This window comes from Mesocricetus auratus, unplaced genomic scaffold, assembly GCF_017639785.1.
Source record: "Mesocricetus auratus isolate SY011 unplaced genomic scaffold, BCM_Maur_2.0 Super-Scaffold_100003, whole genome shotgun sequence".
In the NCBI taxonomy this organism is placed as follows: Eukaryota; Metazoa; Chordata; class Mammalia; order Rodentia; family Cricetidae; genus Mesocricetus; species Mesocricetus auratus.
In genome coordinates, this window is record NW_024429188.1 from 52,198,763 (window position 1) to 52,215,043 (window position 16,281).

Here is a 16,281-nt window from a genome sequence, read left to right on the forward strand (position 1 = left end):
AGACCCATAAGCTGCTATGTTTGAATGGTTAGTGCCCAGTTGGTAGAACTCTTTGGGAAGGATTAGGAGATGTGGCCATTTTGGGGGAGGTGTGTCACTGGGGGGTGAGCTTTGAGGTTTCAAAAGGTTTGTGCCATTTCCAGTGTCCTCTCTGCCTCCTGATTGTGGATGGAGATGTGGGCTATCAACTGTTCCTTCACTCCACCATTATGAACTCTAGCCCTCTGAAGCTAAGCCAAATGAAATGCCCTCTTTTATAAAGTTGCCTTACTCAGGTGCTTTATCATAGGAATAGAAAAGCAACCAAAACAATGGCCTAAGTTCAATTCCCAGAATCCAAATAAAAAAAGCTGAGAGCATGTGGCTGGAACGATGACTCAGCCGTTAAGAGCATTTGCTTCTCTTGCACAGGTGGTTCACAACTTCCCGTAACTCCAGGGGATGCAGTGCCCTTTTCTGGCCTCCAGCCAACCTAGCTCAAATCAGTAAGACACCTGAAAACAACAGAAACAAACCCCAAGGCAGACGGATCCTGAGAAACAACATCTGAGCTTCACCTCTGGCCTCCTCACACGTGAGCAAATACATCTATACAAACAAGCACCAACATGCACATTCACCAAAGAAAATGGAGCATCCTCCTCTGGTCTATGCATATGCAGTTGTACACATGTACACATACACATGTGCCGGTACGTGTACATATACACGCACACACACAAACACACATATACCCCAAAAGCTATTTTTCACATAGATAAAAGCTAACAGGACCCAAGAAAAATTCTGGGTGGAGTAGATGTGCTTGTAATCTCAGCACTGGGAATATGGAGACAGCAGCATCTCTGGAGATCATTGGTGAACTCCAGGTTCAGAGGGAGAACCCCATCTCAAACAATAAGTTGACAAAATGACTAAGGAAGACGCCCAATGTCAATCTGTGGCCTACACACAAGAAAGAGAGAGAGAAAGGTAAAGAAAATAGTTGATTAGGTTCCTTTTCAATACATTTTTCTTCTTCAATTTACTTACCAAAGCTGCAAAAGCCCATCCAGTTTTATTAAAGAGGAATTCCATATTGCTTCTTCGCAGATACACAAGTCCACCAATAACAGCCAGAAGCAATCCCAACATTAAGGGTCCAGCATAATTTGGAGGTCTAATTACTCTAATCTAATGGAAGGAAAGAGAAAAACATTCTAAAATATAAAATTTATTCTCTAATTAATAATAATGAAATGAAAGCAGTCAAAATAGTCAAATAGTCTAAACTATATCCTAGAAACAATACGTAATATTATTTCAGTTAATCAAAACACAATACCTTTTAGATTAAGAAATGTTTGCCAAGTATACACTTGCGGTCAGGAAAATGGTTTCTAGTCTGAACTCAACAGGCTAAGACAATGTATTATATAATTTTACTCTTTATCAAGATGATTCTGTTAAATACTACTTATGAAAAAACCACCAAATTATTCCATCTTAGTGACATGAAGACAAGACCAGCTTTGATCCCCAGTTCAGATTCAAAGAAAGTGAAAACAACTTTTTGTAAAAAAGGTAAACTTACATTGACATCAGTTCTGTCTGCGATCCACCGGGCAATCTGTTCAGCTGAAAATCCTCGCACCTGCAACTCATATGTATCAGCCCTTTTGGGTTTTCCTTTTGGAGGAAAGTTGATGAAAGTTGGAGCTGAATTCATGTTTAGCTGAATAAAGAATAGCCCATGGAAACATAAGTTACCAAGAAAATAATCTTTTTAAAGATTTATTCCTTTATTATGTATATAGTGTTCTGCCTGCAGACCAGAAAAGCGCACCAGATCTCATTTTAGATGGTTGTGAGCTACCATTTGTTTGCTGGGAATTGAAGTCAAGACCTTTGGTAGAACAGCTAATGCTCTTAACCGCTGAGCCATCTCTCCAGCCCCAGAATATGGTAAAAAAATAATTTTAAAATTTAGACCTTCTTTTTGAGATAGGGTTTTGCTGTGTCAACCAGGCTGGCCTTACAATAATCCTCTTATCTCTGCTTCCTGCGTGCTAGGATTAAAAGCATGGACTACCATGCCTGGGAGAAATTTAGGCTTTTCACATACATGAAGATCATGATTAGATAGCTGAAATTTGTCTAAGGAGAGTTGTGGAGCAGGCTTTCAAATACAAGGCTACCTGTGACTGTAACAAATGTACTTTATTATCCAAATAGAAATTTCTAGATAACAATTTTTCTCAACTTGAATACATTCATAACACCTAATATTATTTTATATAGCTATAACAACTCATGATACTAAAATGGGAATAGTTCAGGTTGTTTGAGCAACACACTGAGTTCAAGACAAGCTTGGACAATGTAGTGAGACTCTGTCTTGAAATAAAACACCAGACATGGTGTATACTCCTCTAACCCCAGCACTGGGGAGACAGAGGCAGAGATCTTTGTGAGCTGGAGGTCAGCCTGGTCTACAGAATTCCAGGACAGCCAACCTCCCAACTGCTATGAGTATAGGCATAAGTTACTGTCCCTGGCTTGTTCTTTATATGTTTACAATAAAAATATGTATCACTGGAATTCCCTGAAAAACAAATCCTCGAAGGACAAGAACATCCTTCTGCCAAACAAGGCAATTACCCGAAGACAAGACTGCAGTCTGGAGCAGAGATGATCTTGGGAGAATCAGACTGATACCAAGCTACATTGACTTAGGATTGACCATCTTGATGAACCAGAACTGAGACATTGGTCAGATGACACCTTGACCTGGCTGTTTAATTATACATATTTCTTTCCCCCTACCTCTCCCCACTACCCCAATTCTTCTGTTTAAACTAGTACCACTAGAGGGTGTCACTAATCATCTAATCACTGAGCAAATTCCCCTTGCTTTACAGACACACATACAGACACAGACACAGACACAGACACACACACACACACACACACACACACACACACACACACACACACACAGTGTTGACTTGGGAGATGGAGGAGGAAGAATCCAACAACAAACTTAAAAGTATGTGGATGTTACTTGCTTAGTACACATTTTATTTAGTAGGTTGGCACTGGTTACTACCTTTTTTTTTTTGGCTTTTTTAGACAGGGTTTCTCTGTGATGTTTTGGAACCTGTCCTGGAACCCGCTCTGTAGACCAGGCTGGTCTCGAACTCACAGAGAGCCACCTGCCTCTGCCTCCCTTGTGCTGGGATTAAAGGCATGTGCCACCACTGCCCGTCAGTTACTACCTTTTTTTGATTAACCAATTTTTGCTTTTAGTTCACTAAGTACTCCAGGTTTTACATTAAAGTATTTTTATTCAATGTCTTAATAATCATTTTTGGATTTATTTTATGTGTATGAGTGTTTTGCTTACATAAATATATGTGCACTACATGCATGCCTGATGCCTGCGGAGGTTAGAAGAAGGTATCGGATCCCCTGGAACTGGAATTATGGATGGTTTTGAACTACAATGTGGGTGATGGAAACCAAGCCCAAGTCCTCTGCAAGAGCTACAAGTGTTCTTAACCAAGTAGTCATTCCTCTAGCCCAACTAGTTAACTTCTTGTCATCACTACAAATGTATTTTGCTTTATCCATATTTTATTCTGCATAAAAGAAGCCAAACATCTCACCATTTGAAATACATCAGAACCTTCATCAAAATCCACCATGGCAAAAAATATCTTGTTGGTAAATGCACTGGAGTATCGCCAAGAGTTTGCCAAAATCTGGAATTCTTCATCAGCTTGCCTGAATGCAATCAGATTGGTGGGGAGGAAAACAAACAAACAAAACACATGAAGCAATTTAAAAACCAAATCAGCATATCAGCAGCAAAACAAAATCTAATTAAGTAACAGCAATTTTTGTTGTTTTTTCAAGAGAGGGTTTCTCTGTATAGCCCTGGCTATCTTGTAACTCACGCTGTAGACCAGGCTGGCTTTGAACTCGAGATTCACCTGCCTCTGCCTCCTGAGTCCTAGGATTAAAGTAGTGTGCCACCACTGCACAACATAATGGCAATTTTTAGTAAAAGAATTAATATTAAAAACTATTGGTAAGTTGGGTAGTGGTGGCAGTGCATGCCTTTAATCCCAACACTCAGGAGGCAGAGGTAGGCCGACCTCTGTGAGTTTGAGGCCAAACTGGTCTACAGAGTGAGTTCCAGGACAGCCAGGGCTGTTATACAGGTAAACCCTGCCTCGGGGGAAAAAAACAGGTATTGGCAAGTAAGTCAGGTATAATACAAGGTTAGAACACACTTTGTTTACATAAGAGAAGCCTTATATCTAAATGTTAGAGATCTAGCCAGAAATTAGTAATTACATGACTCCATTTCACAATTTATACCTTTAAATGGTTTAATCTTTGAATCACAAAACAATTTTTTTTGGTTTTTCGACACAGGGTTTCTCTGTGGCTTTGGAGGCTGTCCTGGAACTAGCTCTTGTAGACCAGGCTGGTCTCGAACTCACAGAGATCCACCTACCTCTGCCTCCCAAGTGCTGGGATTAAAGGCATGTGCCACCACCGCCTGGCTTTTTTCTTTTTAAAGACGTATTTATTTAATGTGAACTGGTGTTTTGCCTGTATATATTCTGTGTGAGGGTGTGTTTGATCCACTGGAACTGGAATTAGACTGTTGTAAACTGCCATGTAGATGCTGGGAACTGAACTACTAACCCATAAGCCATATCTCCAGGCCCCCTAAGCAGTTTAAACCTCTTTTTCAATACAGGGTCTCACTGACTATTCTGGTCCCTCTATAGATCAGGCTGACCTTGAACTCACAGAGATCTGCCTGCCTTTGCCTCCTGAGTGCTGGGATTAGATGCTCATATCACCACAGCTAGGCTCGAAAATATTTCTGGCAGTCACTGAAAAAACAAATCCACTTAATCCTCTATAAGTTGTGTGGGGGCTTTCCCCCCTGTAGTGCCCCCCAAGAGATAGGGTTTATTGGTGTAACCCTGGCAGTCCTGGAACTAAAGGATTTATTTATATGCATGTGTTTGTGTGTGGGGACGTGCATGTGAGTGCCAGTGCCCACTGAGGCCAGAGGCATCAGATCCACCCGGAGCTGGAGTTACATGTAGGAGGCCTTGAGCTGCCTGACCTGGGTTCCTGGAACTGAAATTGGGTCCTCTGCAAGAGCAATAATGGGCTCTAACGCTGCTTCTCTCTCCAGCCCGTGTGCTGCTTTCACTTTTGTTTCTAAATCAGGGTCTTGTTATGTTGCTCAGCCTAGACTCACACTACTGGTCTCAAATGCTCCTTCTGTTTTAGACTCATCAGCAGGAAGGATTATGGGCATATATGACCATACCCAGTGTCCACATTTTTTTTTGGTTTTGGTGCTGGGGATTGAATCCAGGGTCTCACACATTCTAGGCAGGAATCTAACACTGATCTATACCCCAAAGTCTCTCAGAGTTTTGAGACCCTAAATCAACAGGCAGAGAAGATCTAACAGCCTACCTTAAAAATATAATGTAGCCAGACAGACACAGTGGCACAGGCCTGTAACATCAGTACTGGCACAGGCCTGTAATATCCGTGCTCAGAAGGCAAAGATGGGAGGGCTACCAGAGTTAAAAGCCCGCCTGCTGTTATAGCAAGTTTCAGGACAGCAAGGGATACACAGTAACACCCTGCCTCAAATTTTAAAAAAATTAAATAAAATCTGGAGGCTGAGATGACTCTGTCAGTAAAGTGCTTGCCTTGAAAACATGAGGACATGAGTTCATTTCCCAGAAGCCATGTTTAAAAAGCAAAGGTGGTGGTGTTCTTATAACTGTAGCACTTGGGAAGCAGAGACAAGTAGATCCCTTGGGCTGGCTAGTTAGCTACCCCAGCCTAACCAGTGGGTTCCAGGCAAAAGATCTCTCGAGACCCTGCTTCAAAGGAGGTAGACCGCATTTCTGAAGATAACACCAAGAACTGTCTTCTGACCTGTTCACTCAAGCACACGCATGTACCTACACACATATGAACACAATGCACAAACCCTCACACATACTCTGAAGCACACATGCTATTTGCTAAGTAAAAATACAATCAGTGAATATGATAAATGACAAGAAAAATCTAGGAACTTGAGATGAACTGAAACCTTGAGTTATCTTTGAATTTTCCTTTCTTTTTAAAAATTTTATGGGCATTGATGTTTTGCCATGGGTGTCAGGTCCCCTGGAATTGGAGTTACAGACAGTTGTGAGCTGCCATGTGGGTGCTGGGAATTGAACCTAGGACCTCTAGAAGAACTAGATGGCCATCTCTCCAGCCCCTGAACTTTCCTTTCTTTTCTATGCTTTCATCTTAAAGATGTTTATTTACATGTTTTCCCCATATATATATATATATATGTATATATATATATACATATATATATCTTTATCTTACTTTTTTCAATCCTTTGGGGTTGTCTAAGTAACACAAATGCATAAACATACCTATTTATAAAAGAAGTTTTGGGGTTCTAGTGTTGCTGTTTTATTTTTAAATTCTTATTCTGCTAAGAAACTTTTTTTGGCTTTTTGAGACAGGGTTTCTCTGTGTAACAGCTCTGGCTGTCCTGGAACTCACTCTGCAGACCAGGCTGGCCTGGATTCACCTGCCTCTGCCTCCCAAGTGCTGGGACTAAAGGTGTATGCCACCATCACCCAGATAGAAAGCATTTTTTTTCATTTGTGATAAACTTTTAACTCCACCCTCTTCTGTCTTGTATGTATTTTAATGCCGGAGATTAAACCTAGAGCCTATTTCAATTTGACATGCACAAATCTATTCTCCATCCACATTTTTAAAGTTCTGTTCAGTATCCCAAACATTATTCAATTGAACATAAGCAAATCTTTCTGAGTGTCTAGAGATGAAATCGAGCAATTCATACCAATTATGGGACAATAATGAACAAATTTGCAGCATAAATATTCAAGCCTAGCACATTCCTGATGAAAAACTATTTGGAGGGGAAGGGATGGTTGTGTTGTGACATGATGGTGGCAGACTCTGAGCCAACTAGCCTATGGTCCAGTGGCACACTAACACCTCATCAAACAATTTTGTATATCCACAGACACACATAGCTAGAAGGTTCCTCTCTGGAAATGACTTCTCTCATAGTTCCCCTTATGCCTCTTCCTCCTTTTCTAGGCAATGAATTCGTTTAAAGCATTTCATAAAGGCTGAGGTTAGAGTTATGACTCAGTGGTTAAGAGTACCGTTTGTTCTTCCAGGGGACCTAGGCTCAATTCCCAGCACTTACGTGAAGGCTCACAACTACCTATAATTCCAATTCCAGGAGACCTGACATCATATTCTGGCATCTGTGGTCCCTTCATTCAAGTGGTACACAGACATATATGCAGGCAAAACACTCATACATGTAAAATTTATTTTGTTTTTTGAGATCAGCTTGGGCTGTCCTGGAACTCACTCTGCAGACCAGGCGGACCTCGAACTCACACAGATCCTTCTGAGCCTCCTGAGTTCTTGGATTAAAGGTGCATGCCATCACTGCCCAGCCAATTGTTTTAATTACAAAAGGGGCTAGCTCTTGCAGGGAATCTGAGTTTGGCTGTAATCACTCACACCAGGCAGATCACAATCACTTGTAATGGAAGATGTTGGCCTCTAAGGGTACCTACCTACATTCACATGCCAACTCCCCTGAGCCAACTCACCAGCCCTTGAAAGGGATTTTTACACCGTTTAAGTCCCACCTCCTCGCTGGGTGGTGGTAGCGCACACCTTTAGTCCCAGCACTTGGGAGGCAGAGGCAGGCGGATCTCTGTGAGTTCGAGACCAGCCTAGCCTACAAGAGCTAGATCCAGGATGGCCTCCCAAACAATACAGAGAACCCCTGTCTCGAAAAAACAAAAAACAAAACAAAACAAAACAAAATCCCACCTCCTCTCTACCTATACATAATTAAGAAGGAAACTAAAGGGGCTGGAAAGATGCCTCAGTGGTCAAGAGAATGTACTACTCTTGTAGAGGACCTAAGTTTACTTTCCAGCACCCATGTCAGGTGGCTCACAACCACCTGTAACTCTAGCTCTAGGAGTATCAAATGCCTCTGAAGGAACATAAACTCAGGTGCACATATCTCTACACAGATACACATAATAAAAATCAAATCTCTAAACAATAAAAATAAGGTTGGGCATGGTGGCACATGCCTTTAATCCTAGCATTTGGGAGGCAGAGGCAGATGGATCTCTGTGAGTTCAAGGCCAGCACAGCGTACATATCAAGTTTCAGGACAGTTAGGGCTATACAATGAGATCCAGTTTAAAAGAAATACTATATAAAAATCCCCCTTTAAGAGCTGGTGAGTTGGCTCAAGGGTACAGGAGCTTGCTGATTAGCCTTACTATGTGAGTGAGTTTAATCCCTGGGATCCATATGGTAATGGGAGACAACCAACTTCTACTTGCATAACATGCATGTCACACACACACACACACACACACACACACACACACACACACACCCCTACCTAAATCCCCTATAACAAACTTGAACTCTACTTCAGAAATGTAAAATAAAATCCCATGAGGAAAAAGTGTGAAATTGAAAGCACTTATAAACCCTTTATGTTGGAGAACTGGGAATTGAACCCAGGACTTCTAATGCTAGGCAAATGCTCTACCCTGATATCCTGAGTTCCAACTTCAGCCTTCATAAGACGGGGCTGGGAGATACTCAGTGGGTGAAAGCACTTGCCATGAAAGTCTGTTGACTTGTATTCTATCCCTGGAATCTAGGGTGGAAGGACAGAATTGACTTCTGGAAGTTGTTCTCTGGCCTCCACAGTGACATGAATGTATGCATACATAATAAAAATATGTAACGGGAACTAGAATAAAATTGGTTATCAATTCAAAATGTGGCTCTTTGATTTTAAATAATTCATGATAGCTATAATATTTTATTCCTTCTAACAACATGTACAACCAAGACTGATTATAAGATTATATTGGGGGCTGGAGAGATGGCTCAGAGGTTAAGAGCATTAGTTGCTCTTCTTGAGGTCCTGAGTTCAATTCCTAGCAACCACATGGTGGCTCACAATTATCTGTAATGGGATCTGATTCACTCTTCTGACATGAATGAAGACAGAACATTCATATACATAAAATACATAAATGAATAAACCTTTCAAAAAATAAAACAGTAGCATTATCTGTTATTATATACCCCGAGTAAGGTATATGCTTTATTAACAAAACCACTGCACAAATTTGATTCTTTTGAGATAGAAAAATAGTAAAAACCAAAAAGTTATTTAATTTCAAAGTGGAGATGAAAGATCATACTTGCAAACGACACACTGTCTATGAAGTTGGAGAGCAGTGAACATGACGATAACAGAGTAATTTCTTGGTGGAGCTTTAACAAGGCGACGGAACTTGTCTCCATTCATTCTTATTACAGGTCTTTTATTGGTCCATTCCATCAGCTGACTAACCTTCTCAGATAATACCATCTATAAAAGACAAAATGGAATTTTGTGAATATACGCAATTTAACATTTAAGGTTGGGTTTAGCAGGTCTTCTTTATAATTGCAGTTACCCAGGAAGTTAAGAGGATCTCCTGAGCCCAACAGCCCAAGACCAGCTTGGGTAACATAGTTTTAAGACCCTAACCTCAAATATAAAGAACACCACCAACAACAACAATAACCCAAAGAGATGTGGTGACTATGCCTATTATCCCAGCACTCAAGAGGTGAAGGCAAGTTCATAAGTTTGAGGTCAGCCTAATATTCCTACCAAAACAGTATCTAAACAACAACAAATAAAGAAAAAAAACAGCTGGACATGGTAGCACATGCCTGTATTCTTAGCACTTGGGAGCAGAAGCAGGTGGATCTCTGTGAGTTCAAAGCCAAACCTGGTCTACAATAGTGACAAACCTTGTTTCAGAAAGAAGTGCTTGGGTGGGGGAGTCAGCAGCAGCAGCAAAAATACAATAAAATGAAAAAGTTACTTTAGGGCTGACAACCTGATTTTGATTCCAGTAATCTACATGTGCTGTGGTGCATGCATGCTTGCACAATGAAATAAGTAGATATATGTTAGAAAGTAACTTTAGCAAAGCAACCTTCTCTCTCTCTCTCTCTCTCTCTCTCTCTCTCTCTCTCTCTCTCTCTCTCTCTCTCTCTCTCTCTCGCTATGTGTGTGTGTGTGTGTGTGCGCGCGCGAGTGTGCGTGCGTGCCTGTGTGTGTGTGTGTGTGTGTGTGTGTGTCTGTAGGGGGTGATTGAGACAAGGTTTTGTCCTGGAACTCACTATGTAGGCTAGTTTCAAACTCATAGATATCCATCTGCTTCCCAAGTGCTGGGATTAAAGGTGTGAACTACCACAGCCCAGCATGCAAAGTAATTTTCTTTCTTTTTTCTTTTTCTTTTTTTTTTTTTTTTGGTTTTTCGAGACAGGGTTTCTCTGTATTGTTTTGGCAAAGTAACTTTCTTAAACCAAGCCCACCAAGAAGAGGTACACAGAATATACAAATCCCAGGGGATGGAGTGGTGGCTTACAACTTCGTGTGACTCCAGTTCCAAAGGACCCAATGCCCTCTGGCCTCTTCAGTCATCTGCACACATGTGATGCACAGAAACTCATGCAGGTACAGAAACATATAAATAAAAGTAAACTAATTAATCTTTTAAAAAAAGAAAATATAAATTTATGGAAAAAAACTGAGAGCTGGACCTGATGATACTTTTTTCTTTTCTTTAAGATCTTACCTGGAAGCTCAGAAATAAGCCACAAACCTGAACTCCTCATGCCTCAGCCACATGAGTACCAAGATTCCATGGTAAGCCACCACAACTGACTCAAATATTCTTTCTTAAAAATTATCCTTAAAGTTTAGTATTTTATAAGATTTAAGCTGAGGGTAATGGAACATAAGAGAATAAAGAGTTCAAGGTCAGCCCTACCTACATAGAGTTCCAGGCCAACCCGGCTTATATGAGAAACCATCTTAAAAACATCAAAAGTTGGCCGAGTGTTGGTGGTGCACACCTTTAATCCCAGCACTCGGGAGGCAGAGGCAGGTGAATCTCTGTGAGTTCGAGGCCAGCCTGGTCTACAGAGCAAGTTCCAGGACAGGCTCCAAAGCAATACAGAGAAACCCTATCTCAAAAACAAACAAAACAAAACAAAAAAATCAAAAGTTTTAAGCAAACATTAGACTTTAAAGTGCATTAGTTACTATTCAATAATACATAAAATAATATAAAATCATGAAACCTGTACTTGTCAAAAATTCTAAAGAATGTTGAACTGAACCACTGGTATGTTTTGGGGTTTTGTTGTGCTTTTTCCTCCCCCTGAAACAGAGTTTCTCTGTGTAACAGCTATGGCTATCCTGGAAGATTTTTTTTTCTTTTTGAAACAGAGTCTCCTGTAGTTCAGAAGGCTTCAAACTTGAGATGATTCGTCTATCTCAGTCTACTGAGTTTTTAGGATTACAAGCATGAACTACCCTGCAAATCCAGAGAACAACATTTTCAGCAAATCATGCTTTCATAAATGAAAACCTCAAAGGTACACAACTTTAAAACACACTTTACTTAGGGGCTGGGAATTTAGATCAGATGGTAGGGTGTTTCCCCAGCAGGTACAAGGCTCTGGGTTCTATCCCAACACTACATAAATCAGGCATGGTGGTGTATGCTTGTAATTCCAACACTTGGAAGGTGGAGGCAGGAGCAACAGGTGCTCAAGGCCACCCTTGGAGGCCACTCTGGGATATATAAAAACAAAAAAAGCAAAAAGAACATAACTCAATACCACTATACACTCTTTTTTAAAACAAAAAACAGTAGCATACACTGCTGGTAGAGAAGGTACTATGATAAGGCCCATGGTAGTTTCTTTTAATGTTGTATTATTCAATAAAGCTCGGGAGTCAAATATTAGGAAGTAAACCCGATTTAGAGAACAACAGAGGAAAGATTACTTCACCATCTTCTCCATCTTTCCAATCAAAAAGACCGAGCATCATTTTAGCCACTTCTTGTTCTCTGCATCCTTCTATCTCCTCTGAATCTGCCAGAAGACTCTATGGTCCACTGCATGGGCAGTCTTGGAGTGAAAACAAACAAATCTCCTGCAATATTTCCCCCTTTTGTCTAAAAAAGGGGAGGTTTTAACTCTAACACAGTAAAACTATATGCAGTAAGGACAAAAAGGTATTAGCTTTAACAAAATGAAATATGTACAATAAAAGCAATTATCAAGTAAGGAATACATTCACAATGCCCACTCCATTAGTATTTGGCAAATTCAGAGAAAATACTCCATTACATGTCTTACCTTGTTCAGTACAAAGTTTTGTATCTAATTTACTTTCTATCATAACTAAGGAAAACTGTAATTATAACTAATCTTCAACCCCATTAGAGACTTGAGAAAGAAGTGCAGAGCAAGCAACTTCCAAAACTATAGAAATTACAGACATGTGGCTATCTAGACAGTCACTCCAAGGTTCCTCTGCAACATTGGGACATTCATCTTCTGCCTACAGGCCTAGAATATCTGACAGAATTTTTGTGAAGCAGGAAATTTTGAAGGACTGTTCTACCTTATCTTAGCAAAGTTTGGCAATCACCTTCTTTTGTGTCCTATTTGTCTAATTTGGACAGTATACTGTCAGCAGGCGAGGCAAGGGCAGTTTCTTGCCCAAATGGACAGCTTTGCCACAATGAAAGCATATGGAGGTTCTTCAATGCCCATCATCCTTTTTTTTTTAAAGTAAACTGGTGCTGCCAGAAGTATCTCAATGTCTCAAAAAGCCTTGTGTTATTAAAACATTTTAAATGTCATATTCTGTAGGTTTCTGAAGCGTTTGAAGACACCTTTCTATCTAAAATATAGCTGTTTGACATTGAAAACATACCTAACATGGCTGTAAGTTTGATTGCTATAGATGACTAACTACTAACCTGTCTCTATTATCCTAAATAGTTTTCAAGGGCTAAAACCTTACATTTTTAAATGAGCTGAATAGGTATAATGCCTTAAACAAGAATAGAAACATACATACTGTTAGTATTCAGGCAGCTGTACTGGTCTGCCCTTTGGGGTTCTGGCAAGATATGCCCTCAGATGTAGCCACTAAGAGTAGTACCACCTGTGCACATTCACTACATTCCCTTTTAAAAGGGCCCTGCCCACCTCCCATCTTCCCCCTCTCTCTGTCTCTCTCCTTCTCTGCCTATCTCTGTGTTTCTTCTCTCTCCCTCTCTCTTCTCTTCTGCTGCTCCTGTACCCGGATCGGTCTCCCCTCTCCCCTCCCTCTTTTCCCATTCACTTTCCCCAAATAGAAACCCCTCCATCCAAGCTCTGTCACATGGTGTGTTTCTCGAGTGCCACTTTTAAAAATTATAACATGGGGCTGGAGAGATGGCTCAGTGGTTAAGAGCACTGACTGTTTTTCCAGAGGTCCTGAGTTCAATTCCTGGCAACAACATGGTGGCTCACAACCACCTTGAATGAGATCTGGTGCTCTCTGCTGGCATGCAGGCAGAAGACTGTATACACAATAAATAAATGTAAAAAAATTACAACATGTACAGCATAACAAAAATATCCTTAAGTTTGTATCAATATACAAAATCCCTTAAATAAATTAAAATATTTGAGATAAGTTGTTGCTTTTTTAGTTTGAAAGTAGATTCAATAATCTACCTTATTATTCTATCATTTCTATATCCCCCTTTTTCTTTTCAGAAAAAGATTCTAGAATCTAATCTCCTTTGCCTAGTTTCCTCCATTACCATGATCAATAACAACTTGTAACCACCCCCCAAATGATGATAAACACCCATAATCCACCCCATCTTTTGAGAGATTAGGCGCCATGTTCTTAAAATTAATTCCTGCTGTCTGGGGTTGACAGTATCTTGGTGGGACCCTGAAAAATTGAGGTAATAGTCAAGGTCTGGGAGAGCTAGCTGTTGTCCAGTCTCAATGTGATGGGAAAGTACAGGGCTTATCTGAAGTCCTGGCTGGAGTAGTCTATGACACTGGACCATCTTACCTAACCTTACCTTGAAATTGTCCTGACTAGTTTGTAGTCCAAAGCTGATATTTGGGCAGACGTTGTCAGCTTAGTGACATTACCACAACACAAGTGGAATCGTTATGGGGCCCCACTCTCTTTTTGGAGACTTCAAGGGTCACTGTTAGGAATGGTCATGGTTCACTGCAGAAAAACTTTTTTTTTTTTTTTTTTTTTTTGGTTTTTCGAGACAGGGTTTCTCTGTAGTTTTGGAGGCTGTCCTGGAACTCACTTTGTAGACCAGGCTGGCCTCGAACTCATAGAGATCCGCCTGCCTCTGCCTCCCGAGTGCTGGGATTAAAGGCGTGCACCACCAACGACCGGCCAGAAAAACTTTTAAAATGTCATATGCAGCAGATATCCAAGAGGTTAAAGGATCACAATCTACTAACTACGTCTGGAATACATGAACTATTTTTTTTTGAGACAGGGTTTCTCTGTATTGTTTTGGAGCCTGTCTTGGCACTCGCTCTGTAGAACAGGCTGGCCTTGAACTCACAGAGATTCACCTGCCTCTGCTACCCGAGTGCTGGGATTAAAGGCGCGCACCACCAATGCCCGGCCTGGAATACAAGAACTTAATTCTTAGTTAACTGCTTCCAATCAAGCCCAAAATCACATATAGGAAGTTAGATGAAGCCTATTTTTTTGGCTTCTTTTAATGTTTTATTATTCAATAAAGCTCAAGAGTCAAATATTAGGGAATAAACCTGATTGATTTATAGGGTGACAGAACAAAAATCACTTCAGCCTCTTCTTTTTAGCCCCTCCTTAGTCTTTTCATCCTTCTATCTCCTCTGAGTCCAATAGAACACTCTACGGTCTACTCCATGTGTAGTCTCCAAGTGAAAATACAAACAAATCTCCCACAATGAAATCACCTGAGAAAACGAAAACTATTTGGCAGTTTCTTTAAAAAATAAGCACTAGGGGATTTGATAAAGATACACTGAATACACGTATCAGATTATCAAAGAATAAGTACAGGAAATTCTAAAAATAAATAAAAGCAACTAAACATACTAGCTCCTCAGTTCAAATATAGGTTCACATTTTTAGTCCTTTTAGTTTTAGTTTGACACAGCGCCATAGTCTCCAGTTCTTATACAATATAATTATCTTCAAAATACAAATGAAGTAGTTTTAAACTTCTACATAAAATTACATGAACACAGACTGGAATTTCACAATTAGATGTCAGAACTAGGGATGGTAGTACACATCCGCACACCTACCTACTTGGAAGTGAGGCACGAAAGTTGCTTAAGTATATAAATAAATAAACAAACTTGGTGGTGGTATCACACGCCTTCAATTCCAGCACTCAGGAGGTAGAAGCAGGCAGATCTCCAAGTTTGAGGACAGCCTGGTCTACAGAGAAAGAGTTCCAGGACACCCAGGGGTACACAGAGAAACCATCCAGAAAAACAAAAAAGCAAACTATCTAATATTTTTAATATATCTTAAAGTAAGCAAGCCTAGCTTAGTTTTTTTTTTTTTTTTGGTTTTTACGAGACAGGGTTTCTCTGTATTGTTTTGGAGGCTGTCGGTCCAGCCTGGCCTCGAACTCACAGAGATCCGCCTGCCTCTGCCTCCCGAGTCTAGCTTAGTTTTATGGAGAACTTAGCTTCATTTTATAGTAGTAACTACTGTTTAGAATGTCAGGCAGCTAATTCTGTTAAAAATTTCAACTTCTAATAGACTTGACTGATTAGATCTAGGCAAAGTTTCAAGAATATGGAATTCTAACACACATCCCAAATGATTCTCTATAGCAGTGGTTTTCAACCTTTCTAATGCTGCAACCTCATGTTATGGTGACCCCAAACCATAAAATTATTTTTGTTGCTACTTTACAACTGTAATTTTGCTCCTCTTATGAATGATAATGTAAATAGTTGACATGCAGGATATCTGATAGTGTGACTCCCAAAGGGATCTTGAGCCACATGTTGAGAACACTGCTACATTCTCATTTTTTTGGTTTGGTAGAACAGAGTCCCATGTATCCCAGTCTGGCCTGGGACTATGTAGCTGAGGTTGGCCTTGAACTGATGGTCCTCTTCCTCTATCTCCAAAGTGCTGGGATTACAGGTAGAAACCACCATGCTTCACTCTTAATTTAAAAAAAAACATTATACTTCTTATGAGTAGGAACAATGTGTTTATAAATTTCTATGTATAAC

The 16,281-nt window shown here is 40.3% G+C and overlaps 1 protein-coding gene across 1 annotated transcript in view; it reads right to left on the reverse strand.

Moving 5' to 3' along the window:
• Window positions 1-16,281, reverse strand: part of Magt1 (magnesium transporter 1) — a 40,590-nt gene that overhangs the window by 13,400 nt on the left and 10,909 nt on the right. Inside the window, exons 2-5 of the mRNA XM_040744315.1 lie at window positions 9,339-9,508; window positions 3,648-3,765; window positions 1,574-1,714; window positions 1,033-1,173 (exon numbers count right to left, since the gene is read on the reverse strand). Coding sequence (XP_040600249.1) covers window positions 1,033-1,173; window positions 1,574-1,714; window positions 3,648-3,765; window positions 9,339-9,508 — 570 coding nt within the window. The remainder of the gene's footprint in view (window positions 1-1,032; window positions 1,174-1,573; window positions 1,715-3,647; window positions 3,766-9,338; window positions 9,509-16,281) is intronic.